Raw genomic sequence first — 27,890 nt, 5'->3', positions numbered from 1 at the left:
GACTAAACTGTCGTATAAATAATCGTATAGTCAGGACTCCAGGCTACAACGTCCACTCCTGATAAGAGGTGTATACACGGCACAGTTCCAAGCCAATTTTCGTGTAATATTCAAAACCATGACTGAAGCTGAGTTGTACTCGGTGTACAAGGGCGTTTATGTACCCAAACTTCTTCACCCCCCTGAGTGCCTGAAGTACTACGAGGAGTTCAACTTTCGGGAGGATGACATTTTGATTGCTGCCTATCCAAAATCAGGTAAGTGGAAGTGGTCAAAGCCCTGAAGCGGGCAAATCTACTACTATCCACTATTAAGGACAATCTCTAACCGTAACAGACCGTTGTGTGCATTTGTGTGTTCTTAGTGTTTTCAAAGCTAAGCTATATAAAAATAGTTTGCAGTTAATTCAAGTTTAAATCCTTAGTCAGCCTTGAAAATAGACGATAGAAAAAGAACTTGATCCAATAAAATCATTGACAGTGACACGGTCCAAAAAAATCTACTGGCTCACAAGTGAACCATTCCTTGATTGGTCGTATAAGCATAATGTTAATTCCATCACCGTTGACTGTTGTCAACTATTAGTTAAAAACAGGGTTTTGAATGCAGTGTCACGACTACCTAGCTCACAGTAGCCATGACATAAAGGGAGACCACACCGTTTGTACCGTTAAATCAAAAATAATTTATTAAAGCATGAAGTTAAAGGCCTACGGTTAAAACATAATCTAAATCAAGACGTGTATCAAGTCAGTGGATGAGAAGTGAGAAAAGGTTAATCAAATGTGTTGTGCAGATCAGTAACATGTAGACTATGTGTAGTGCAAATAAGGCAAAAGGAATATAATGCTGCTGCCACCAGCATAGGGTCCAAAACAGGACAGACCAGATCAGAGACCGAACAGCAAGTGAGAGATGTATTTGAACAGTCTCGCCAATCAGCTGTTGTCCAGCCCAGATGAGCTAGAAAACAGACAGCTCCCCCTTCAGACTCGGGGGAGAGAGACTGCCCAAAATTACACTGTCAGATGGTGGAGTGAGCACACCCAGCATGGCAAAGCCGGGCGTGACATCACTCCCCCCACAAGACAGAGACCCACATGGGACTCTGTAAAAGCACATTCTATCCATTTCCCCATAATCAATATAAACAAAATAAACAAAATCAATACAATGACACCCAAAAGTACAAAATGACTAACCAATTACCCTTTAACCAGTTAACCCCGAAAGACTAATGTTAGACTAAACCACTTACAACACCCTTCACCCCGTACACCCTAAACAGCCAACCACCTCAAGAAATGCCCAACCTCAACCCCTTAACTCGCTAATCCCCCCCACCGCCTCCTCCTTCCCACCCAGCAGATCCTGGCGCCAAGATAGCAATTTAAGAATGGAAAGAAGGAGACAGGAGGAACGACCAAGAGACAGGAAAAGAGACAGACACCCCTTAACAATCATCAAGACCCCGCGATAAGGCATCGGCCATGACATTCTCAGACCCCTTGATATGCCTAATGGATAGATTATAAGGCTGCAAAAAAAGAGCCCAACGCATAAGGCGTTGGTTGGTGTTTTGAAGTGAAGAGAGGAAAGTAAGAGGGTTGTGGTCAGAAAAGACCACCACAGGGTGCAACCCACCACCAACATAAACATCAAAATGTTGCAGTGCCCAAATAAGGGCCAATGCCTCTTTTTCGATTGTCGAGTAATTAAATTGGTGACGATTGAACTTGCGAGAAAAGTAAGAAACTGGTCGGTCTATTCCATTCTCATCCTTCTGAAGTAGAACTGCACCTGCCCCTACCTGGCTGGCATCTACTTGAAGCTGGAAGGGCATCTCCAGCTTAGGAGCAGCCAGGACAGGTGCAGAACTTAGGAGAGACTTGGCATTCTCAAATGCAAGTTGGCAATCACCAGTCCAATGAAATTTAACTGTACCTTTTAACAGGTTAGTTAATGGGGCAACAACAGATGAAAAATTACAGCAAAAGTTCCTGTAATATCCAATCATGCCCAGGAAGCGCATCAATTCCTTCTTAGTGACAGGACGTGGGAATTGGTCAATGGCCATGACCTTTGCTCGCACTGGCCGAACCTGCCCCTGACCAACGACCTTACCAAGATACACCACTGTAGCCTTAGCAAACTCACACTTTGATAAGTTTACAGTGAGGTTTGCAGCTGCAAACCGCTCAAAGAGTAAACGTATGCGGGCAAGGTGGACCGACCAAGTGTCCGAACAGCAAACCACATCATCAATATATACGGCGCACCCCTCCAGTCCCGCAATGACTCGATTCATGAGCCGCTGGAAACTGGAGGGGGCGTTGCGTAAACCAAAAGCCATCCTTGTGTACGAATAAAGTCCAGAGGGCGTAATAAAAGCAGAGATCTCTTGAGCCCTAGGCGTAAGAGGAACCTGATAATACCCCTTAAGCAAGTCAAATTTGCTGACATACTGGGCTGCACCCACTTGATCAACACAATCTTCTATTCTAGGAAGTGGATACGAATCTGGTTTTGTTACGTCATTTACTTTTCTGTAATCCGTGCAAAATCTGTAAGTATGGTCAGGTTTCCTTACCAACAAGCAGGGCGAAGCCCAGCTAGAGTATGACTGTACAGCGAGACCATTGTCCAGAAGATATTGGACACTATCATCCAGATTTTTACGCTTATCAGGACCACATCTGTAAAACCTCTGACGGATTGGCTTTGCATCACCTACATCTATGTCATGCTCAAGTAAAGTTGTACAGGTAGGAGTATCAGAACACAGACAAGGAAATTCCAAAATCAAAGCTCTCAGTTCCTCTTGCTGTTGCAAATCCAAATGACTCAAAACACCCTCTAAATTAGCCAATGTCCCCGAATTATTGAGACGTGCATGCAGCACCGAATCATCAGGGCCCTGCACATCATCCTCTATTGCTGAAGAGACTTCAGAGGTGCCTGCGCTGACTAAAACAGACTTTCCACCCTGAACACTAGGAGACTGTGAAGATGCATAATATGGCTTCAGCAGATTAATATGACACAATTGTGTTGCACGCCTACGATCAGGCGTAGCAACCACATAAGTAGTCTCTGACACCTGCCGAACCACACTATATGGGCCTAAATATTTTGCCCCAAAAGGAGAACCAGGTATAGGCAACAATGCCACAACCTGATCCCCTGGGCTAAAGGCACGAGCTTCCGCTTTACGGTCATAATTTCGCTTCATTTTTCCTTGGGCTTCACTCAAATTTTCAGATGCCATTTTGCAAGCCAACAGTAACCTGCGTCGAAAACCGTACACATAGGTGGACAAACTCTTGGGTGGTTCCGATGAATCAAAATCAGTTGATAAAACAGACAATGGAGTACGAACCTTGTGACCAAATACCAATTCATTGGGACTAAAACCTGTGCTTTCTTGCACAACTGCTCTAGCCGCCAACAATAACCATGGTAGACCATCCTCCCACTCCCGTTTCATCTCTATGCAATATGCACGCAATAAAGACTTCAGAGTGGCGTGGAAACGCTCCAAAACGCCTTGACTTTGCGCGTGATACGCACTACTCAAGTTGTGTTGGATACGTAGCTGTTTCAAGGCTGCTGCGAACGTCTTTGAAGTAAAATTTGATCCCCGGTCACTCTGAATGACTTTGGGAAGACCAAATATTGAAATAAACTGTGACAAAGATTTCACCACAGACCTTGTAGTAATGGTCCTCAAAGCATACGCCGCTGGATAGCGTGTCGCTTGACACATGATGGTAAACAAATAAACACAACCAGATTTTGACTGAGGTAAGGGCCCCACACAATCAATGACCAAATGCTCGAAAGGCTTACCAACAGATGGAATTGGCTGTAAAGGTGCAGGCTTAATGACAGCATTTTGCTTCCCCGCCACCTGACAGACATGGCAAGTTTGAACAAACCGAGCAACGTCCCTCTTTATCCGAGGCCAGTAGTAATGTTGCAACAATTGATTGTAAGTTTTCCTTACCCCAAAATGCCCCGATGCTTCTCCATGGGCTGTTTTTAGAACCACTTCACGAAACTTTTCAGGCACCACCACCTGCAAGACCTGATCTCTCACATCAGTTCCTGCATTAGGTGACCACCTTCTTAACAACAAGCCATCATTCAAAAGATAACAATGATCCAACTTGTCATCTGCGGTCAAGTCAAAATATTTCTGTAAGCTATGATCACTCTTTTGAGCCTCAGCAATGTCAAATCGGGACAACGGTACTGGTAACTGCGGAATAAACCCCTGAGCAGACCTGTTCTTAGATACCTCAGACGATTTGGCATCCTGCTTATGCGCCATAGCGCGCGTCACAGCGCATGCTGTAAAAACATCTGGAAAATCTTTTTGACACGTATCTGACTCATCCAACAAAGAAGCCTCGGTCCTAACCACGGGCGGTGGAGAGACCTGATCAGGAAAAACACAATTATGAGCCAAGTTATTACCCACAATCAGATCAATTCCCTCTATAGGCAAAGAAGGGCGCACCGCAATCGTTACTTCACCGTTCACAAAACCGGAGAACAATTCAATATTGTGCAGCGGAACTGGAAATGACTGGAGACCAATTCCCCGAATTAATACACAATTTCCTGTTGCAGATTTAGAAGAGAAAGGTAAAACCGACTGGCAGATGAAACTTTCTGATGCACCTGTATCACGCAGAATTCTAACTGGAACACGATGCGAGTTTCCAATCAATGCCACACAACCCTCCGTGATAAACGGTGCATAATCCTTTAAATTGGATTCAGAGAAGTCAGGCTCATCATCACACTGTGCAGTACCCAAACCCTTGTCGACAGACACTGTACATTGTGCACGATCCACTAGCTTTGGAGTTTTTTTAGGTTTAGCCCGCGAGCGCATTGGAGGAACAGACGAGGCGCAGAGGCCAACTTTGCCTCCAACACCCTTTCCCTTATTACGCTCCACAAGCAGCGGACAATTTGATTTCCAATGATTTTTCCCAAAACAGTAATTACAGTCTTTTTTAAGATCGAAATCAGACGGCTTACTTTGTGCAGTGGAATTGGAACTTACAGATGCGTCCGTATTGCCACGGCTATAGCGACGTTCTTTGTGCATACTGTTAGAACGCAGGCTAAAATCACGAACTGGAGTCTTGTGTATGAGATGGAAATTATCAGCGAGAACAGCAGCATCTGCAGCTGTGCTCACGTGATGCTCACTGATATAAGTGGCTATGCGATCAGGCAAAGTGTTCTTAAGTTGCTCTAATATCATAAGATCACACAAATCGTCAAAAGAGTCAACCTCTTCAGCTCTAAGCCAACGGTTAAAGAAATTTGTTAAATCCCTAGCCCACTCAGCATACGTTTGCTTATCTGATTTTTTCCATGACCGAAAACGCTGTCTATAAGCTTCAGGGATTAACTCATAACACTTTAACACCGCTGCTTTGACGCATCGATAGACTTTCTTTTCTGCTGAAGGTAAAGCCACAAAGGCTTTCTGAGCACGACCAATTAACACAGTTTGTAACAATACAGTTTTATTCTCATCATTCCATTTTTGTTCAGTAGCAATATTCTCAAATAACGAAAAAAACACATCTGGATCAGTTTCATTAAACTTAGGCAGGAACTTGATCATACTAGCCAGGCTAGACTGATTCGATGTAGTACCAAGTTTACCCTCAGATATTAATTGTAACCTGGTTCGTTCAATCTCGCGGTCCAGCTCTAAATTTTTAAACCTTTCCAATTCCAACTCCCGATCTTTCTCTTTCTGTTCCGCTTCTAACCTTTCACGGTCAAGTTCTTTATCTAGCCTAGTTTGAGCGAATTCACCCTCCAGTGTCTTTTGTTTCATTTGCAGTTCGTGTTGCAATTTTAACAACTCAACTTGCTGGTCAAAAGTTAGCTCAGACTTTATCTGTGGGCCTACCTTCGGAGTGGGCTCACCATCAGGAACAGACTCACTATCGGAGCCCGACGCTCCCTGAGAAGCGCTCTCTGGCAACTTCTCGTCAGGTAACACTTCGGCACCAACCAAGCATGCACGAATGAACTCAACCAACTGAGGCTTCTTAGTTCCCTTCGGCAATGTTACATTAATTGCATAGTGCTTGGCCACACTATACAATTGTTTCACACTCAAAGCAGCAAACAAGGCCACCGAAGGAGCAGCAAAAAACGCCTCTAGTGTACCCATATTGTTACCGCTTTCAATGACAAATTACCAATCAACCCACTAACAATACAACAGACTAAACACACGAAAACTAGACATGTATGTAACGTCTTTCGGGTTATTAACAATCAAATTATATTACATTCCAACCATACAAACTAAACCGGGCAACGCGGAAAGCAGCTCACGTCGACAGGACAACAATGGAGTTTCCCCCTAAACATTTACCCCCCTACTATTATAACCTATCTTCCCACTAAGTCCAAGAACAAGGCTAATTTACTCACCAATACCGCTGGAATCGTACTGTCCCGACAAAATGCCAATCCAGCCGGTGCTCCACGGCGGTGCCCTCGTTCGGACTTCAGTGATCAGCGGCCTAACCCACAACGCCGAAGCGCACTAATTGGGGATAAAACGAGCTCCAAAATATGCCATCCCGCAACGCAAGCTACAAACCCACCTCGCCCCTCACAATAAACAAAAAAGGTTGGAAAAAATTGCTCCAATCTGCGCCAATACTCCCAAAATGTCAAAGTCAAAATACTAAAGTTACAATCGATGCGGAACTCCCCAACAAACAAACACCACGCTGTCAGCTGACTAGGCTACTACTACCAGCTGATGGTACGTTCCATTCACAAAAAGTGAACCAATGACGTAGCTCTACCCACGCAGGTACCTAGGCCTACTCTCACTAGACCTACAAAACAATGCGAATTATAGTAGGCTAGTCTACTTTCCAAATTCGGGATCAAAATAGGATCGAGCCCCCATATGTCACGACTACCTAGCTCACAGTAGCCATGACATAAAGGGAGACCACACCGTTTGTACCGTTAAATCAAAAATAATTTATTAAAGCATGAAGTTAAAGGCCTACGGTTAAAACATAATCTAAATCAAGACGTGTATCAAGTCAGTGGATGAGAAGTGAGAAAAGGTTAATCAAATGTGTTGTGCAGATCAGTAACATGTAGACTATGTGTAGTGCAAATAAGGCAAAAGGAATATAATGCTGCTGCCACCAGCATAGGGTCCAAAACAGGACAGACCAGATCAGAGACCGAACAGCAAGTGAGAGATGTATTTGAACAGTCTCGCCAATCAGCTGTTGTCCAGCCCAGATGAGCTAGAAAACAGACAGCTCCCCCTTCAGACTCGGGGGAGAGAGACTGCCCAAAATTACACTGTCAGATGGTGGAGTGAGCACACCCAGCATGGCAAAGCCGGGCGTGACAGCAGACAGAAGTCATGCATCGCCAAATGACTACTCAGCTTATCATACTTTGGAACATTAGAAGTAGTGATGTTGCTATTGACACATATGACTTCCCAGTTTAAGCCACACAAATACATCAACCTCAACCTCAAGATCGATTGCTACACTGCACTTCTCCTATGAGAGATACTGTGGTTCACCCATGAGCGGAAATTTGTGTTCATTATTGTGTAATTACGAGGCTTCAAAAGATTGCCCATACTTGCACAGGCACAACTTGGATGAAGGAGATTGTCCCACTGATCCAGAGTGAGGGGGACCTTACCCCTGTCCAGACCATTCCAAACTGGGACAGAGTGCCTTGGCTGGAGGAGAACAGAGCGAGCATCCTTAATCTGGAGGAGAGACCCTCTCCACGGATATTTGCAACTCACTTCCACTATAACATGATGCCAGAGTCCTTCTTCAAAGTCAAGCCAAAGGTATGGTTACTGGGTGAATCCTATTGAGGGTGCATTAATCCTATTTTTGAATCTTAAGACAAAATTGGCTCGGCACATGATGTCCCCCAACTGTGTCCCTTCAGGTCTTGTGTGTCCTGCGAAACCCAAAGGATGTTTTCGTTTCTTCTTTCTACTATTATGGTATGGCTTCATTCCTGGTGAATCCTGGAACAGTGGATGAGTTCATGGAAAAGTTTATCAATGGAAAAGGTGTGGAACTCTGATTCAAATCATAAGAGTCACTTATTTCAAGCTATCTCCAAGCCAAGAGTTTCAAAGGTCAAGTTTTAAAACAAAGGTTCTTTAGAAATGTTCCTGCACCCTAAGTAAAGTCACCAATTTCCCTACTCAGTAATGTTTGGCTCCTGGTTTGACCATGTAAAGGGATGGATACATGCCAAACACCAAGAAAATATTTTATACATCTTTTATGAAGAAATGATAATGGTAAGTTGATATTTGTAGGCATTGTTACATTGTGCCAGGATTTTGGAGACTCGTGCATGATTTTGTTTTCCCTTGCAATACTTCTGTATTTGGGTGATCCATTTATCCAGTGTAAATTCTTTCGGCATGCAATTGTGACTTTAATCTGATTTTAAACAGGATCTCAAAGAGTCTGTTCGTAAACTATCCTCTTTTCTTGGGAAATCTCTGGGTGAAGAACTCATTGAAAAGATATCCGATCACTGTGTGTTCAAAAACATGAAACAGAACCAGATGTCGAACTATTCCTTGGTACCAGCTGAGTTCTTAGACCAAAATAAATCAGAGTTTTTGAGGAAAGGTAAAGACAGTATTTTGCTATCTTTAATAATTTCCATCTATAATAATTTGAGGAATAAGAAAAACTTGTGACCATTATCTTGTGTTTTCCAGGCATTTCCGGAGATTGGAGGAATACACTGACTACAGCCCAATCAGATCATTTTGATTCTGTTTATGAGGAGAAAATGAAAGATGTCAAGTTCCCCTTTTTATGGGCCTGATGATGTGGAAGGAAATCATCATTACTTTGATGATTGTGGCATCATGGCATTTCTGAAGAAGTGTTTGTAATGGATTACTTACCATGTTGAAAATGTAATCAGTCATGCTACTGTTTTAATTGCCTTTGAGTAACTTTGGCTTAGGCTAATGTATAACTGTACATTTGATTACATTTTGATTACAAAAGCAGCGTTCAATATTTGTGTGCATACTGAATAAATATATGTTTGGATGTCACACCTTTGTAATCGCCAAAATTGATTGGAAAGTTATGTAAGATTTTCTTGGGAAATGAATGAGTTAATTTAGCAATTTAATTACATAACTCTGTTAGGCCTATATGGAACTTCAGTGATCACCACTGCACTTTTCCTCAACATTCATGGATTGTCAGGTGTCATTTCTGAAAGTAGGAAGGTCCGAACAAAAAGTTGTTGGTAAAGAAATTAGTCTTTCGCACTCAATTTCTCATTCTTTAATTTAAAGTAAATGTGTTACATTTGGTGGGCCGATCATCATGCAAATTTGGAGACAATTTGTCAGACATTACAGGCGCAATCCCTAATATTTTAATATGTGTCACATTCAGCAAACACCACCTCACAATAGGCCTAAGCTAGGCGCCCATCCCGTGAGTAAACTTTTTCAAATTAACTGGTTGCTGTAGGCAGCCTATAGGCTCCAAAAACTGGTAACAAACAAAGTGGAGACAGCCTGTTCCCCAAACAAACAAAAACCCTGTGTATTTCTCTAAATAGGCCTAAGGGAGGGATGAGCTGCATGTTTGGTCCTTGGTTGAAATGTGATGTATGTTGTGTTGGACAAAAAATTGTCATCACACATTAGAAGCAGATAATTGTGTAATTTTTCAATTAAGCTTATCAGACCCATATCAAACTATGATTTTCAGTAACAGGTTGTGATCTGCAAGTGCCCTTTGCCCGACTTGGCTTGCCCGAAGACACTCCAATCCGCAAGATGGCGACAACTCATCTGAAATGCTACGGTTTGCCTGTCAAAACAGTAGAGACACCAATGTTTTGTATGTGAAGGAGGGGAGCCAAGCTTCAGTAGACTTGCTAACATCAGTCGTGCAATGGGATGGCTGTTTGGCCAAATCCTCCAATAATTCTGGTTGAGGTAGCCTACTCGATTATATATTCACTTTTCTTTATCTTTAAGTGTGGACATGTAACTATGTGCTGTCTTAATTAGTCAGTGAGTAACGTTAACTTATAGCTTCAATATTCTAGGCTCAAACTCATTAATTAACCTCCACCTCCATGCTAAGGATTAGCTCAGTCAGAACTCCTAATAGCTACATAGCGAAATGTTAACCCACGTTTTTCTGTGACTTGTGAGGCGGCAAAGGTACCTGTTTCAGTAGTAGGCTAGTAAAACATTGTAAAACACCCATTATAAAATAGCATAGTTTCGCTGAAAATTGTAGGCTAACTGGTTCCTACCAAAATGAGCAGAAGATGCACATTGTTGTAGCAATTATCTTAATTTATGCAGCTTTGCTGAACTTCATAGCTCTAGGTTTCACTTTTAATATGGCCATGCATTGGCATGCAATGATCATTGACGGGGAGTAGCCTAACGTTAAATGTATGCGTGAGTTAAAGTGACAAGCTAGCATCATGATCACAATCTTAAAGTGAAGTGCTCTTTGAGTGTTACCAAATGTGTGTAATGTGAAGGATATGGGTAAACAACGATCTTGTTTTACTGATAAAATTAATGTTACATCGTCAGATTTAAGAAGACATGGGGAAGTTTTGACTCGCGTGAATTGATTGCATGTAATGATGCACACGTTTTGAACACGTTATGCGAATTATGATTTTGAGAATGTTTGATGCATGCTACTATGCATAAATAGGGAACTAAACGACTCATGGAACTAATTTAGAATTGATGCTAGACGAGTGAACCCATGTATAAATCTAACCACTCTCTTTTTCTGCTTGATCTGAAGATGGTCCAATGGAGCACAGCATTTCTCTATGGAGGATCTTCCATCAGCAGTCAGCTTTCCCAGCCTCTTTTAACAGTATGACAATTCACCACTGACCACGGATCAGTCTGAGCTAGCTGTTGAAGACCATGGCTGACCGACAACCTAGAAGTTTTTCATCCAAGGCTTCCAAGAGCCCACGGTTTAAGTCCTCTGGATCCAGGCCTGGAGGACTACTGCCCACTCCTACAGTACACCAAACACGTGAGAAGGGTAAGAACTATACACAGTACTTTTGGATGGAACCTGTTTCACATTGATCTCAGTCTAGGTTCATTTTACCTCACAGAGTGGTTTTGCTTTTACCCTGTGTGAACTGTCGAATTGTCAGTATATTAAAAATAATCTGAGCATCGTAGCCAGTCAGACAAGTATCTGATGACAAGCTGTGGTTTGTCTTTATAGGAAGAGCCATGTATACGCTCGAAACGTAACTTGAATTCTGATCAATTAAACTAACCGAGAGCAAGTGTGCGGACCTTTTTCTTCATTTTGGATCTTAACTGTTTGGCTCCTGCACCTATATTTGGATGTGCACTCTTTCTTCCACTAAATACTTGTCTCTTTGTAGGGCCATCTCTGCATAAACTTAAAGAGAATGTGTTGGATATGCTCTGCGAGATTCCCGAAGGAGTGAACATCGCCAAATTCCTCAGCACCTACAAGCATCACTATGGTCAGCAGCTGATCCTCTCAAACTATGGCTTGCTTGGCTTTCAAGATCTGATCACTGCCTTGGGGGATCAAGTACGTGTCGAGAGGATTGGAGACCGAAATGTCATCAGAATTGCGGCAGGAGTCGGTCATCATCAGCAAAATCCCTTCTTTGATCAAGGTAAAATGGATCATGAGACACCAGCACACTGAATATTAGAGCTGTGCGCTGTATGTTGAAGATATATATTGCAATACTATTTATTTAGATATAAGAATAGATATATTATGTGCAAACTATTGAGTGTATAAGAGGCTACACACACAGGTTACCATCTGTGTACATTCTAAATTGTTACGGCCAGCTCGTTACAGACAGATAATTTATTGAATTAAAGCTAAACAACATTACCAAATAGAAAGTGTTTAGGGGAAAATGAAAGGGAGCGTGTGTGGATGCAATGTGTAGTAGGTATCAGTAGATTATATAAGAGACTAAATAAGTAGACAAAGTAAAGAGAGATTTAGAAAAAAGGAGAGTGCAAGTGCAAGAGATAATCAAAATAGGTGCCTGCATGAAAGAAGAAAAGTACCTAATGGGAAAGGGAGGACAGCCCTTTATATAGTAGCACCTGGTTACAGGTACTCCCAATTAACAATTAACCTTCCCAAGGTCCAACCCCTGCCCATGCACTGACATGGAATGGCCTGAGGATGTCACGGGGTCGTAACAAAATGGACTACATTTTTATCAAGGAAGTTTCTCTTTCTTGTGCATGCACAAACCTCAGGCGCACATGATATCTGGCAAACATCTGTGGGGGTGTTGGATGTAAGAGTGTTTTCATCCCAAATTGACTAAAATCTGAAAATTATTTTTTTTCCCTCTAAATCTGTTTATCATGCCTGTACCCATGGAAATGGACATAGGCCAAATTTCAAAGTGTAACACTAAATGAAAATATTAAGGCTATTAAAGGTATACTATGCAGGATTGGCGATTTCATCGCCGGTTTCGCTTTCACTTTTCATTTTCGCTCGTTTTATGCTTGCATATTTCTCTGCAGAGCTTCCCCTACAGCTTTAGCGTGTATATTTGACAAAACTCCTCAATCTGTCAGTCTGCCGTGCCTTTTCATGAGACTTTACATGACACTTCCTGGAGTAGAGCATGGGTGCGTGCCCGGTGTCTCCTGAAGTTGCAAGTGTGGTTTTACCGCTACAGACCACTAGAGCGGCCAAAAAAAACACCGTTCGACCGGTAATGACTCATTTAATCATATATAACAGTATGGAACGAATTGATTAACTGAAAAACGTTGCATAGTATACCTTTAAGGTACCCTAAAAAATGCAATTTTGACACTGACATTTTCAGCACCTTTTTGGATATATGGATGACATTTCATTCAGAAGCAAAGTTCCATCAGTGCAGATTGATCTTCAACAATAGAATATAATGATGTTTGTTTGTCTCTAGTTAGTTAGTCAATAAATTACTTAGTTCATTGTCCGCTTAGGGAAATTCAGTTTTACAGACACTACACATGCAGAGTACATGTTTCACAGTTGAGACATAATATCATTACACTTGTTTACACAGTTTACTTTTTGGACTTTTTATGCCTTTAATGATAGGATAGTGGAGATAGAGTAGGGATGGGATCCGGAAAGGACCAGGGGGCAGGAATTGAACTGGGGTTGCTGGCGTACGGTGCAAGTGCCCTAGCCAGTTGTGCCACAGCTGGGACCATGTCATTACACTTCTGTGGAAGTATTGTGAGGGTCCTTACAGAGGCTTTACGTTCCGGTAATGTCGAATCAGCGGGTGCATTTGACCTTGCAGTGCTGCCACCTCACCACACTACCACAGAAGTGTAATTATATTTTGAGTATTGTGGACAGTGGTATAAAATAACGTTTGTTTTCTTTCGCGCTAGCTTCCCTTTTAGCTCTCACTACTACAGTATAAGCCCATTTGGTGTTAATGCAACAAACGGTCTTCCTCAAAACTCCACCAAATAAAGTCATTGTGCTCTCAGTCAAAAGTTAACTGCCGTAAATAGGTCCTATTTTCTTTACTCTGGAGTTGCCCTTTAAAGTCTAGTAATTTTCCAAATAAATGTCCATTTCCCACAATGAATGAAGTAAATGTCAGATACCACCTGGGACATGTCTTTACCCTCCTTCTGCATATTCTTCATAAAATATGTGTACAGTCACAATACTGTACGTTAAGATTGTTCTACAACAGCTATTAAGTGTGATTCTAGGGACTTTTGCAGGGAGATGTACGCATAGCCCCTCTCTCTCTCTCCATGTTCTAAGGCCAGTCGAGTCACATGACTTCCTTGACAACAGCTGCTGCCGCCAGCAGAGGGTGCTGGAAAGCGAAACTTAAGCCAGTCACCCTCGCTCTTAAGTTTTGCTTTCCTCTAGTGTTGCCTAGCGATTGCAGCACTAATGGAATCTGGGGTATGTTCGAACGAGCCACAATCAAGAGAGTTACATAAGTCACATTTGGACTCAGTGCTGCTGGCCTACTGGGCCATAAAAGCCCGGGACTTTGATTTCACAGCCCTCTGGCGTAGAGTCTGAACCGTGGTGGGATTTCACCACAGGGTTTGCCCAATGGCTAATTGTGCAAATATCTGTCAGGATGAGGGGAGGGAACAGCCCCCTGTGTACACTGGGCCAACCAGCTGGGGCGGGTGACCGATCCAAACTGGTTTCACTTTCATTTCTCGAGCGTGTCTGTTGTCATACAGTAGCTTTCGACTCACTGGCAATAAGGAAGGGAGGAGGTTTTAAAGGTAGTGTCACCACCAGTTCAAGTCAGTTCAAGTTGAACAGCAGGATTGAAAACACATGAAAAATGCTTTGATGTAGTATAGACCTACAATTAGTTGACAGTGCTTGACAGTGAGAATTGTGGTAAGTCATTATATTGTATTTGTGTATTTTTTAACCTACTGTGTTTTCTGTCTAGTGTAAGGTATAGTTACGGTTCATTGGTTGAAGTCATTGGGATGTAGTCTCTGTTGTACTTCATATTAGTCCCAGTAGAATCAGCTATTTAAAGATTGATTGGAAACTAACAGTCTTGGCACAGTGGCATTGTAAATTTACTTACTAATCATTTACAAGTTTGATACTCTTAAATACAGTATTTACCCTTTGGATATTAAGCTCCCTTTATTTGAACATTGCCTTTATCATACTCATTGAGTATGATAAAGAAAGAATGGGAACTGCTGACTTACAGTACAAGGAAGTAGAGCCTTGGCTCCAATTTGAATTCATGATATCAGGCCTCTTTGTTCGGTTGCATGTTCATTGAGAATACTCTGATACGATTTTCATTCCAGCTTTTTTTGTATCTAAAGCTTATAGTATGCTTGTTTTTTTAGTAAAAGGTTAGTGCTGTTATTTACAATTCTGAGAGACATAGTATTTAAAGTATGGTATGAAAATGTACTAACAAAATGTAAACAGCTAATTTGCTATGGTTAAGATAAAGGACAAGAAGTTCTCCAAGCATCAGTTTAACAGCATGAAAAATTAATGGAGTATCCCAAGCATCTTTTGCCATTAAACCAGGTGCCGTTGCACAGGCTATTATGCCCTGGATGACCCGCCGTGTGACCGTGACGGATTAATTGCCCACCTCCACTCCATCTATAATGCATTACAGCGTTCTCTGTTTACTACGATAGCTGTGGTGACTGGGGTTAACCTTTTAAAGATTTGATGGAGCGAAATACATGGTTTTATTGTCCCCCCCGTTTTCTTTTTCTCCTTTTGCAGACATGGAGTCCGTTCGACAGGACATCGTCGAGCTGGTCCGGGGACGGCCGGAGGGCGTCCCGGTGAAGAAGCTGGCCGTGTCCTACAACCAGAAGTACAGACGGAACTTGACCCTCAGCGCGCTCGGGTTCTCCAGCATAGCCAAGCTCTTGGACTCCATCGCCGAGCTGGCGGTGCAGGACGACGTGGTGTTCCACCGCTCGCACCGGATGCAACCGCACACGGCTCCTCCTCCTCCTCCTCCGCTGGCGACTCCTACGCCTCCCGCGCCGATGACCCCTCCGCTGCCCAGGACTCCTGCAGCAGCTCCTGCCGTTGCCGCCGCCGCCGCTGCTCTACCCGTTCAAGACCCGCAGCCGGCGATGCGCATGGCTCTCCCGACGTTCGGCGCCGCCCCGATGCCCGCCGCCAGAGGCGAACTGACCCAGGACCAGCTGCTGGCGAAGGTCCAGGAGGTGGTGAGGCACTACCCGGTGGCGGGCACGTCCATCGTCCAGCTCCAGAACAGCTACTTCCTCCATTTCGGCACGGCGCTGCCCATGGAACTCTATCTGCCTCTGTACCACCGCCTGACTCAAGCGCAGCTGATGCCAGCAGCAGCAGCAGCCGCCGCAAAGCCAATGGAGGCCAATGGGGGAGCAGAACCCTTGAGCTCTTTAGGTAATCTGCATAGCAACAGGGCCTGGGTTCATGTCTGGGTTTAGGCCAAGGCTTAGGCTTAGGGCAGCATAGGTTTAGATGAACGCACTTTAACCAGCACGTAGACTTTTGCACTCTCATCCTCTGGCTGTAGTATTGCTGTTGAAGTAGTGTTTGTTGTAAGGTCTCCTCTGCAAGATTGCTTGAATGTTATTCCTCATTTTGTAGGTCGCTTTGTAAAGGGAATATTAATTGTGCTTGTTTCCAAACCCGTATAGTAAAAAATATAATACCATTTACTATTTTATCTTATATAGCATTAAATTAGTAGAATAATAGAGATTATCTATCCATCGGTCTATCTGTTTATTTGTCTGTTTGTCTGTGTCTGCATTTACAGTGACCTTGATCTTATTTGGAGTATATCATAATTCTAGTGATTTTTTTTTGTGTCTTCCAGGGACACTAGAGGGCAGCAGGAGGGATAGCCCCGTGGCTTGGGCGGCTCCGAGCTCCGTGAGCCGGGTGATGGACACGCCGTCGCCCCTCAGGACGGCCTCCCCGCTGGTCCAGCAGCCCCAGGAGGCCTCTCTGCCGGACAGCCTGGCCAGCGGCGACTTCCCCCCGCTGGGGGCGGCGGCGGCGGCGAAACCGTCCAAGGCCGAGGAGCGGCGTCTGCAGGCGGCGGCCATCCGGGACATCCGGGACCGGGACAGCTCCGTGTCGTTCCGCGAGGACTACCACGCCCAGCTGAGGGAGCGGCACGCCGCCAACGTCCGCGCCGCCGAGGCCCTAGAGGCGTTTGAGGCCGGTGGCGGCGGCGGCGGCAGCCGGGAGCGTCGCTCGAGGAAGAACATGAGCCCCACCGAGGTGGACAGCCTGGCCGAGGACGTCATCAGGTCTCTGGCCACCAGAGGAGAGCTGGTCACTGTGGAGAGGGTAAGAGCCGTTTTCTCTGAAACTGTGAGGCGGGACAGACCCACATGGCTTTGCTTTTATTACACCCGCCAAGGAGGCCATGTTTTCATCGGGGTTTGTTTGTTTGGTTGTCCGTTTGTTTGTTTGTTTGTTTGTTGGTAAGATAACTCAAAATGTTATGGATGGATTTTAACAACATTTCCAGGGAAGGTCTGAAATGTCCCAAGGAAGAAACTATTACATTTTGGGAGTGACCCGTATACCGTCTGGATCCAGGGATCAGTTATGTTTTAGGCCTGCGCTCTCGGAGTGCTTTTCTTGTTTCTTTCCATAGCATGGGATTGAAAACGCATTAAAATGCTTTTATGTAGTATAGACCTACAATTAGTTGACCGTGCTTGACCGTGAGAATTGTGGTAAGTAATTTTATTATTGCCTTTTCCTGTGACCTGTGAAGGACGGAGAGACGGACACATACAGCTTCATCTTTATCTCTCTCCATAGTTGTGATACTGTGACGTATTGGGGCTCCTACTGATGTTTTTCTTGTTTTTATTCTGATTCTGAAATCAAGACGTCATCACTTAGCATGCAACAGCAAATTGCATCAAAGACTCTTTCAAATCCTCTTTTTCCTGTCGGCTCTCATTACACCATCGTTACACCATCTCCATTTGCTAGTGGCTGATGGCTTCTGGTGCAGCCTTTTATTTGGCGCAACAGATGTTTCATCTAAGTTGTTTCATCCTTGTCCAGGTCGTGAGTCAGGTGTGTGAGTACCTGCAGATCCCCAGCCTGCAATCCATAAGGATTTATCATCGGGACTTACCTGCCGTGAACGGCCTGCTGCGTGCCATCAAAGAGGTCAACATGTTCATTGAGGTAGGACAGAAACAATGCTGTGTGAGTCCTGATATAGATGCTGTAGCTTTTTACATGATTGCTGGTTTCACAGTATTGTGTATTGCTGTTTGAGTGATATGTGTGATAGATGTGTTGTCCCCAGTACTTTTTAAGGATATTAATATTCATAAATAAGAATCATCAGTGCCCTCAGGGTAAACTGTAGATTTTTACAGTATCGCTGGTTTCACGGTCAACATGTTGCCTCTAGTGCATGGAAGGGAGGAGGAGGTGTGATTTGATTGGCAGCTGAATTCAAACAGTAGTAAACTTTTAACTGCTGGTAATCATTGCCGCAATCAGCGCTGCTGTGATTTTATGTGTTTGTTTGATATGAGTATTTGCACTTGTGTGTCTGATCTCAGGCCATGAACGCGGTGTCTGCCGTGTGCACGCTGTACGAGCTCGGCCAGGCCTTGGCCGGACTGCAGAACAAGAAGCGCTTCGAGGAGCTCCATCTCGGCCCCCTGTGCAAGAACCCGCTCGTCCACCGGATGTTCAAGGTGGACGCCAACACCAAGGACGAGGACATACAGCCCATCGAGACGGTGGACATTTTGAGGGTCAGTGCATTGTGATTGGTGGATTCTCTTAGTCAGCGCTGTATGAGCTCACCTATTGGCTAAAGTAGTGAGTCATCAGTTGTCCATCCAATAGTTGTTTGGATCACTTGGGTTTTCATCTACAACAGTGGTTCTCAAACTGTGGTACGGGTGCCACTGGTGGTAGGCGGACTCTCTGTTATGGTACTCTGGGAGTCTCCAAGATGTTTTATAATATTTCATGTCAAGACAAAATAATCACTTCAAATTATGCAAACATTTTTATAATGAAAAATCGTTAAATTTTAACTAGTTTTTATCTTTCTTGAAAAAAACAAAACAAAATAGTGCAAAACAGTATGTACAATCTGAAAAATATTTAAATTGGCCTACGCTACTTTATTTGTAATGCTGGTCATAATGGTGGTACTTTTTTTTTTTTAGAGTCTCCAAGCCTACAGGAAAAAATCCAAAGGCGTCAAGGTGGACCTTGCAGAGTTCATGAAGCATCTTGCTGACCAGTACAACTGTGACAGTCCTTATGAGCTGGGCATTCGCATCCAGGGCCTTGGGCTGCCCATTTCGGTAAGATTGCTTTCTCCTTTTGAAGGACATTTGATCATTGTCTGTATTGTGACTTACCGTAACTTCCCAACTATTACCCGCAGCTTATACATTGATTTGGCAAACTTTCTACAGCTATGAGGTTAATATGGTTTGGTTTCTTTTAACTTGCATAAAACATTGTCCTGGGGCTTACAGTATACACAATGCGGCTAATACACAGGAAATTACCGTAATCTAAAATGGATATTTCCATGTCACTGAAACATGTGTGGTGTCTGGTGTCCCTCTTAGACGCTGCAGCGGGCGACCCTGACCATGCACGCCTTCATGGACTCGGCCAGAGACCGCGTCCAGGTGGAGCTGGAGCAGGAGGTCCAGGAGAAGCTGTGGAAGATCAAGAAGAGCGTGATGGAGCCGGCCGACGGACCACTGACCTTCACCCCCGCGTCCAGCAGCCGCGAGCTGAGGAAGAGGTACGTCGCCATGACCGCAGCCGACGCCGTCATGGAGGTCTTCATCAACTCGGACGGCATCTTCAACGGCACCATGACTAAGGTACGCATGCCAACCCCTGGGAAACGTGGGGCTGTGGGGCTGTGGGACTGTGGCCGCTGGATGGAACTTGAAAGTCTTCCTGTAGGCCCCAGCCGTGGCGCGACTGGCTAGGGCACTTGCACACACGCAGGCGACACGGGTTCGACTCCCGCCCCGTGGTCCTTTCCGGATCCCACCCCTACTCTCTCTCCCACTCACTTCCTGTCATTCTCTCTACTGTCCTTTCCAATTAAAGGCATAACAATCCACAAAAAATTATCTTAATTAAAAAGAAAGTCTTCCTGCAAACACTTATCAGGACACTAATGATCATCAATATTTTTTCACTAAGTTTCATTCCAGAGGACACCGCATGCCTTTCAAACTCAGGCCCTTTGATGCATGGTGCACAATGGCGTGGTGGTGCAATGCATTTAAACCGGGTTGTTCTAGCTACACCTCTTAAAGGTGGAGGTGCTATATTTCAGTGAGATGGCAACATTCACTGCCAGGTAATGACAATATCTCAAAGCAGCCCTTCAGAGTGGACTGTGCCAGTGAGGGTGGCAGACTCGGCGGGCATGTCGTAACATTGTGTAAACGAGCGCCTCCCCACCTGCCAGCCAGCGCTGGCCACGCTCGCTGCCAGGTTAATAACGCTGAGTCGCAGGATGTCCGGTCCCACTGAAACACTTTCCTCAGACACTGACCTATTTTAGGTTCCCCCCCCACCCCTTGTCCCTGCCACACCACCCCTCTCTGCGTTCTGTGAAGTTTTAGCCAAACATTCCATTTGGCCCACCATGGGTGCTGTCTGGGGGGGAGTGGGGGGTGTCCACCCGCCAGGGTGACGCTAAGCTCCCCTTTATCCCCGACAAAGTGTCATAACCAGACCCCACCCCCCCCCCCCATTCATTTCACGGCACATTTGAGCTTGAAAGACTTGCCTGATAATTCCAGCCCGTTTTAACACCATTAAGGCTATCTTGTCTGCTCGCTGTCAAGGAGGTTCCCATAAAGTCAGTGCTTCTCGGAGCTCGTTAATATGATGCCTCGGCCTCGTAATCTTCTAATCCCAGCTGTAATCGAGGCGCTTCTACCGGGCTTACATCACTTGGTTTTTTACCCCCTCTCCACCCAGCCCCTGTGGCACTTTTTTCAGGGATTAAGTAAAATACGGAGTTTCTTTTTCATTCACTTTAAATCGGGCCAACTCCCTTCCTTCGCCTGGGTGGTTTTTGCCTCGGTACGTTTTTATGAATCAAAAACAGACGTGCTATGGATCCCTATTGACGTTCCTGACACATCAACCGTGTACTAGTGCCTAATAAAAAGCCCGATTAAAAATTAACAGTATTGCAGTAAGCACCCAACAGTTCTTGTGTTTGCATGAATTCAGTGAAAGTCCCTTCTTTCTGACGAGAAATGATAAATGTTTGTTATTTAGTCTCAGCATGCTGAAGTGTCAGCACTGTTAGCAGACAAAAAGAAATTGATACGGGCGAACTCTGGCAAAACGGAGCAAAGAACTTTTTTTTTTTTTTTTTTTTTTTTTTAAGTCGTTAACTGAGACGAGACCGTTTGACCGTCTGATTTCTGGCATTCCGCAGCGTGTGCAGGCCTTTCTGGCGTACGTGAAGGAGGACCGTCTGGCCAGGAACCTGTTCCAGCTGGCCATCTGCTGCGGCTCTCTGGAGCTCCCTAATGACCTGCCCGCCGGCGAGAGGACCCCGCAGAACGACAAGAGGAAGAAGAAGAAGAAGAAAGAGGAGGAGGAGGAGGATGACAGCATCTCTGTCATGGCTGCCTCTGAAAGTGTGTGCAACACTTAGTTTAAATCCAAACACAATACACACACATCTGTATTACACAATAACTAACGCTCATTTGACACATACTTTCTAAGCTATTGTTATTGTTGTAAATTAGAGGAATTCGTTTTATTTGATTAATATTTTTCTCGTTAATCGTTCATGTCTGCATTCAGGCGGTATCCATTTTAGTGTTCCAGATGTTCGGAATTTGCTGGCAGCCACCCGTTCCCATAACACATCTGGTCATTTTTTCTCTCTCTCTGTCCTCCTCCTCCTGTCTTGATTTCTTCTTGATTGACACCTCAGCCTCGGTGCTGCAGCTGTTCCAGGAGCGCGTGTCCAGGCTGTGTGGCGCGCTCACGCTCGGCTACCTGTGCGACCTGGAGAAGAAGATGGCCGAGCACTTCAAGGTCAAAGCCTTCCCGGGCCTCGCGCAGGGCAGCTTCCTGGAGTTCCTGGTCAAGAACTCAGAGGTAAGTCCAAAAATCATCAACACACAGCTGGAGCTTCCAGACTGATTACACTTGATACAAACGGGCACTGTGCAAATGAAATGCAATGTGACCTTTATATAGCACAGTCTTTACTTTTCCTTTTACTATAATTTACTTTTAGTTGTTATTTTTTCCCCTTTGCTCCTTTAACTTTGGTTATTAGAACCTAATTGAGCTTAAGTCGTATTGGGTAAAATGGCGTAATCTACCAACCATGTCTGCTCCTCATCTATGCACCTGCTGTACTGTATGTTCTCTCTCTCCCCCTCTGTGTGACTGCAGTCCCTGCAGCAGGCAGTAGGGGGCTCCATCCTCATTGGTAGCGCCAGCTCCGGCGTGTGCGGCTTCAGACCCAGCCAGCAGGACGTGTTTGAGTTCATCAGCCAGTGCGGCGACATAGACCCGGCCAGAGTGAGTTTCAGAAGGGCCCACCCAGCCCCTGTTTACCTCTCTGCCTCCAGTTTCCAGAAACCCCCACTTCTCCTAATGAGGGCTAAATGCTACTGGTGGCTCTGTGGCTCATTAAAAGTTGGGGGCATTATGCATATCCTGCTTGTTAGGTTCAGCTGTAGAAACTCATATCTGGAGCCCAGGATTAAGGCCTACACTCCTCAGTGTGTGCTCCAGCAACTTTGATGTGACAAGGATGCTATTTTTAATTTAATAACCGTCTTAGTTGACACAAAGTTGGTGTGTTTGTTACTTTTGCAGCTAACATGATGAAAATACTTAAGTACTCTACTACAAAATGTGATCTATAATATACTTTACGTGTCATATGCTGCTTGGAACTCTGTTACAATTACAATCCCTTGCAATTGCATCCATTTCTGTAAAAAAAATTACAAATAAACTGATAGATTAAGCTTGGAATCCTAAAATAGAAATATTAGCCTGATAAAAAATGTACGGTATTGCATTAAGCACCCAGTGTAGATACAGTGTAAAGGCTCAGCTAGCTTGTTCATGTCCAGTCCTGTCTGACCCGTCTCTTTACCTCTACCTCAGCTGAAGTTCATCGAGGCGTCTCTGAGGAGTCATTACGGCCTGCGGGACAGCAGGGAGCTGGGCTACGGCCCGCTGACCACCCTCCTGAACATCGTCCAGCGCCAGAGAAGCCTGGGCGGCCCGGTGGCCCCCAGTGTCGTGCGATACGAGGCCCCACTGATGCCCAAAGTGACCGGGTGAGGATCAAGCTCTCCTGTCTGATGTGTTGGGTCCTATTTGTTCTCCATTGTCAAGTAAACACACTTGTGGTACTTGCGGCAGTGGCTCAGGAGGTAGAGGAGTCGTCCAGTAACTGGAGGGTTGCTGGTTCGAGCCCAACTCCTCCTGACCCTGTCGAAGTGTCCTTGAGCAAGACACCTAACCTGCTAACCTGCTAACTGCTCCTGATGAGCAGGTTGGCGCCTTGCATGGCAGCCTCCACCATCGGTGTGTGAATGGGTGAATGTGAGGCATGATATGTTAAGTGCTTTGGGTGCTCGCAGAAGCTGATAAAAGCGCTATATAAATGCAGTCCATTTATCATTTACCATTTACTTGTGCATGAAACCATGACACCCTCTAGTTCTGTTCTTCTAACGTTGATCCAATCTGATTTAGTTGCAACTCTAATCTGTTGCTATGTCTCTACTATGTATTAAAAGGTCCCTGAATGCGTGTGTTGTTGTCCACTAGACATGCAGCATCTGGGCTTGAACGCCTTGCTGATAATTCCTGTGAGTGTAATGTATTGAGATTAACTGTAATGTGTTACAAGAGGGACAGAACAGAACTCACTCAGTCAGAGGTAAATTCTAATGTCCATGACAAAGCCTAGATCAGGCATGTTGGTTTTAAGAGTATTTGTTAATAGAATGTTCACTTTTAACTTTAGATTGGTAATTTAATCATTCTTATTCAAACAAAGTTTCAGACAGCATACCTTTCAGAGGGTTTTACCGTGAAGCTGAAGGCGACTGTCTGTAATGTACTGCAGTATAAGAATGTACGCACAGCTGTATAATTTCGACAGGTGCTGGATATGGTCACAAACATAGTCAAAAGAAAAATATCCGCACACTGTCTTACATGCTCCCAGTTTGGTCGTAACGTTATACTTTGCCATTACTCAGGCCTTCGAGGTGGCGAAAGACTGGAGTGGTCAAAACGTTGTACTTTGCCTTTAAACCGGGAGATTGTCTGTAATGTAACATCTGTAATGTAAATGTAAACGTACATGTAATGTCACTGACTGGCCGGTGTCCGCCTCGCAGGGAGCGTGCGGTGGGGGAGTCGGTGGGGGTGCTGGGGGACGTGCGGCGGGAGCAGGCCGTGTCCTGCCTGCGCTCGGCCCCTCTGCTGGAGGACCTGGAGCAGTGGAGCCTCTGGGAGCCCGTGTTCCTGCCCAGCCTCGGCCCCCTCAAGGAGTTCATCGAGAGGCACTGCGGTCAGTCACAGCACCACAGCCTCTTCTTTTAGTCCTCTTAATCTTCTTTAGTGTGTGTGTGTGTGTGTGTGTGTGTGTGTGTGTGTGTGTGTGTGTGTGTGTGTGTGTGTGTGTGTGTGTGTGTGTGTGTGTCTGTGTGTGTGTGTCTGTGTGTCTGTGTGTCTGTGTGTCTGTGTGTCTGTGTGTCTGTGTGTCTGTGTGTCTGTGTGTCTGTGTGTATTTGTGTGTGTGTGTGTGAGAGAGAGAAAAGAATCATCACACTATTTTTTTTTTTATCAGCTCTTTCTGTTTGTATTTATTCAAGTTGTGCTCAGTGGTGCAGTGAGCCTGTCTTTGGTTTGGGGGGGAAATCCTCAGGAAAAGTCTGTCCTCACACACACAGGAGATAAACGTGCGGTGGAGCGTGCTGATTTCAGTACAAGTCTACTCCTTTTATGACAAATATGATTTCGGAAAAAAAGCTGTCCGGGCCAAAATAATCTGCAGTATTGCAGCAGAATAGATTTCAGTATTGCAACAACAAGTAGAATATCACTGACAAAATGGTGATATTTGTGTTTTTAATTATTTGTGTTGTTGTCAGTGTTGTCGATGTTGTTTTTTTGATGTTGTTGATGCTGATGTTGTTGTTGTTGTTGATGTTGTTGACGTTGTTGTTGTTGTTGTCGTGTAGCCCAAACTGACCTGATGGCCCTAGAGGTGAAGCCAGGCGTGTTGCTACGGGTGACCAGAGCCACAGGCGACAGGCTCTTCGCAGACGCCGTGCAGGCCCTGGACGCTGTGGGAACAGCCGGCCACCTGGTGTCCATCGTGGTGGCTGATGGGATACTGAACGCCCCCACCGCCCTCCTGGCCAATCACATGGAGAGCTCGCTGGCTGCAGCTGTGGCGAGGGAAGGTAGGAAGTCACCAAACCTTGAATTTGTTTTCTTTGCGTAACATTTAGAATACAATTGAATTGATCACAGTTGACATTGCGTATGAGTGCATGACATTGTAATAATAATCAAGGTTTATTCATACAGCATATTGTAATTTATACACTGAGGGATTTCAGTGTGCTTTGCACAAATAAGAGGAAGAGGAGCATAAAGTGCAATAAATCAGGAGGATTCCTACAGAAAAGCTTACAAACACAAAATGGAAGTCAACTCATGATTATTCATTTTGCAGACTCCGCTCAGTTGGAAGATGGTCAGTCTTACAGCACAGTGTCCCAGTTTGTTCTCGAGTGTCTGGTCCGAATCCCCACACGAATCTGCACAGCCCTACTGCAACAGGTACTGTGTGTTCAACTCTTCATGTGATCCTGTTTGTACACTTCAGCATACTGTAGTATTTAGGCAGTAGAGTAGAAGTCAAGGAGTTCAATGTCTCTCAACAAGAAACCAACACAAGCGTTGGCTCCATAACTCTTTAGAACAGGCTTCTAATTAAATGTGCTGTATTATTTAGCATTGGGTTCAGGGTGGACAACTAGGCATGTGCTAAAGCACTGAAGTGTAATTCTATCAACAGTCTAAATTTAGAAACGCGTGCCAGGTATAAAAACCTGTTGTTTAATGAGTTGTTCCCGATAGTTTCTGATTTGTGTTGACAGCGAGGGTGGAACATGGGAGTTATACCTAGCATGTTTGGACAGGACTTGGGCGGTTTGTTTATGTTTGAATGTGTTGAAATGGCTGCCATTTTATTCCCTCATGGAATTGGCCGGGGAGTTAGTTTTAATGACCTCAATGCCATCGTGTTTATTGCATGTGCTTCTGAATACAAATGATCTTTGTGCTTGACTACAAAAAAATGCTGATCTTAGTCCAAATTCAGATCCTTCCTGGCCAACTGAATTAGCTAGACATCAATAAACGCTCCGTGATTTGGAATGCATCCATGCCGCACTTTTTAAAGTTAATCACTCGTCAATCATCTCTTTGTCAAATGCCTCCCCCCCCCCCCAGATCTTCCTGGAGCCCCTCTCTAAGGTGCTGGGCCAGTCCATGTCCAAAACCGTCCTCCTGGAGCGCGCCCGGTCCGAGCCACGCTACCTCAACCGTCTCCACCAGATGGGCGTCCTCCTGGGCATCACCGAGTGGGCCCGGGACTACCAGTCCAAACTGGAGCCACCCAAAGCCCCAGACACCTTCTCCCACCAACAGGTTAGACCCTGCCAGACCTTCTTGCTTGTATCAAAGTCCGGGTGAGGTGTAGAAGTCAAAGGGTTCAGAGACGAAAAGTCCGACCACATATTTGTGCCAACCGTTCATTAAACTAGCTCATTCTAACTGGCATAACTAATTAGTAATAACTGATTACAGCTAATTAGTGAATTCAACTGTATTACAGTAAGTACACAGTGAGAACCAATACATGATAAGACTTTTACTTTCTGAAGATTTTTACAACTCTGATCAAAGCACACCTGACCCCCTAATTAGTCAGCAGGTTGCTTTTCCGCTTTTCTGTGTATTGGTTCATCTTTGGAAGCAAAGCCAATTGATGTACATGAAAAACGAATATACCAGAGTACGTCACTGTGCATGTTTGCTCTTCACAAACCTCATTCCCTTGCAGCAGTCTGTGGTGTCCAATGGGCTGAGTGCTGGAGTGTCTGAAGACGGCCTGTCTGATGGGGATGACCCAACAGAGGAATCCTCCGCCGCTGAACTCAATGGCATTGACCGCTCAGGTAGACAGACAAATGTATATACAGTAATTCTCACCAATTGCAACTATAATTTCAAGCAGTGCATTAGTGTTGGTAAAAGCCAGTTACTTTCTGTGGTTTGCGGTTCTTCCATGTTTGCAAGGGGAATGGGCACAACACTGGCCGTATTTGTTTTAAACTCTGACTCCACCATCACCGGTACTGTGTTCTTTTCTCACCACCAGACTCCACCAGCGACAGCGATAAAAACGACAGCGACGAGGAACTGGTGTCCGATCAGTCCAGCGACCTGAGCCCCCCCGAGGAGACAGAGGAGACCCCCGCCGAACTGACGGCAGGTCAGCTTGCCGAAACGGCATCATCATCGGCGGCGGCGTCCGAAGCGGAGGAGCCAGACGAGCAGCTGGAGCCGTCTAGACTGAGCCTGCAAAGGGCCGTCGTCGAGGACATCAGGTTTGTTTACGGAGACCTGCGCCAGCCAGCGCTAATTACCCAGGGAGCAAACCCCCCTTTTTTAGGGAAATCAGACATGGGCTGCTGTAAAAGGTTGTCATACGAAAATAAAATCTAGGGTGTCCCAGGATCACAACCTGGGTGGCCAACCCGGTCAATAAGCTGCTGTTTGTGTGTTATCACCCTCTTTATGCCCCATTATAAGTCTATGGACGAATATATTATGGGGTGAATAGGGTAAAAATTTTAACAAATAGATATTCCCACAAAAATTCCTTAGATGATTACTCACTGTAAGATAATACTTTGTTGTATTGCAAGTTTTCTGAAATACTTTATACATTTATATAATGAACCATTATCAAATGAAATATGCACAAATTTGCATACATTTATAGCCTTGGGCTTGGGGGGCTTAAAGTGCACCTCTATCAACCAAACAAACTTTTGGTGAAAGGTCTGGCTATGCCGAATATAAAAATGAATGTTAACATGGGATAATTTTGGGTTACACTAACCTAAAGCTACATGGGTGTACATTGAGAAT

The 27,890-nt window shown here is 44.8% G+C and overlaps 2 protein-coding genes across 7 annotated transcripts in view; both read left to right on the top strand.

Moving 5' to 3' along the window:
- Positions 1-9,142, top strand: LOC134069866 (sulfotransferase 2B1-like). 3 transcript variants are annotated; one of them, XM_062525998.1, is made up of 6 exons: positions 1-257; positions 7,683-7,894; positions 7,999-8,056; positions 8,268-8,362; positions 8,522-8,702; positions 8,795-9,142. In XM_062525998.1, exons 1-6 carry the CDS (start codon positions 119-121, stop codon positions 8,902-8,904), a joined length of 795 nt encoding a protein of 264 aa, XP_062381982.1. In that variant the 5' UTR covers positions 1-118; the 3' UTR covers positions 8,905-9,142. The 3 variants fall into 3 exon arrangements, with proteins under 3 accessions (XP_062381982.1, XP_062381981.1, XP_062381983.1); XM_062525997.1 differs by having other exon boundaries at positions 7,999-8,125; XM_062525999.1 differs by lacking the exon at positions 8,268-8,362 and having other exon boundaries at positions 7,999-8,125; positions 8,580-8,702.
- Positions 9,143-9,959: 817 nt separating this feature from the next.
- The window catches only part of wu:fj29h11 (uncharacterized), a 52,151-nt gene continuing 34,220 nt past the window's right edge, over positions 9,960-27,890 (top strand). The window contains exons 1-19 of one of the 4 annotated variants that reach the window (XM_062525783.1): positions 9,960-10,045; positions 10,887-11,138; positions 11,497-11,760; positions 15,387-16,046; positions 16,495-16,964; positions 17,700-17,825; positions 18,212-18,409; positions 18,833-18,973; positions 19,247-19,510; positions 21,100-21,304; positions 21,610-21,776; positions 22,080-22,208; positions 22,806-22,981; positions 24,056-24,228; positions 24,902-25,126; positions 25,402-25,508; positions 26,184-26,381; positions 26,797-26,911; positions 27,115-27,343. In XM_062525783.1, coding sequence (XP_062381767.1) covers positions 11,015-11,138; positions 11,497-11,760; positions 15,387-16,046; positions 16,495-16,964; positions 17,700-17,825; positions 18,212-18,409; positions 18,833-18,973; positions 19,247-19,510; positions 21,100-21,304; positions 21,610-21,776; positions 22,080-22,208; positions 22,806-22,981; positions 24,056-24,228; positions 24,902-25,126; positions 25,402-25,508; positions 26,184-26,381; positions 26,797-26,911; positions 27,115-27,343 — 3,971 coding nt within the window. In that variant the 5' untranslated portion in view covers positions 9,960-10,045; positions 10,887-11,014. Of the gene's footprint in view, positions 10,046-10,886; positions 11,139-11,496; positions 11,761-14,351; positions 14,514-15,386; positions 16,047-16,485; positions 16,965-17,699; positions 17,826-18,211; positions 18,410-18,832; positions 18,974-19,246; positions 19,511-21,099; positions 21,305-21,609; positions 21,777-22,079; positions 22,209-22,805; positions 22,982-24,055; positions 24,229-24,901; positions 25,127-25,401; positions 25,509-26,183; positions 26,382-26,796; positions 26,912-27,114; positions 27,344-27,890 lie in introns of those variants that run through there. The other 3 variants (XM_062525782.1, XM_062525781.1, XM_062525784.1) reach the window with 3 other exon arrangements.

The sequence above is a fragment of the Sardina pilchardus genome, chromosome 22 (assembly GCF_963854185.1).
Source record: "Sardina pilchardus chromosome 22, fSarPil1.1, whole genome shotgun sequence".
Classification (NCBI taxonomy): domain Eukaryota; kingdom Metazoa; phylum Chordata; class Actinopteri; order Clupeiformes; family Clupeidae; genus Sardina; species Sardina pilchardus.
This window is presented reverse-complemented; position numbering and strand designations above follow the sequence as displayed.

Bases quoted from the DNA above. Each gene is read 5' to 3' on its own strand.
- LOC134069866 (XM_062525997.1), top strand. From the start codon at position 119: ATGACTGAAGCTGAGTTGTACTCGGTGTACAAGGGCGTTTATGTACCC. The intron at 7,895-7,998 runs GTATGGTTACTG...GTGTCCCTTCAG, and splicing joins TCTTCAAAGTCAAGCCAAAG to GTCTTGTGTGTCCTGCGAAA. The intron at 8,126-8,267 runs GTGTGGAACTCT...TTCCCTACTCAG, and splicing joins AAAGTTTATCAATGGAAAAG to TAATGTTTGGCTCCTGGTTT.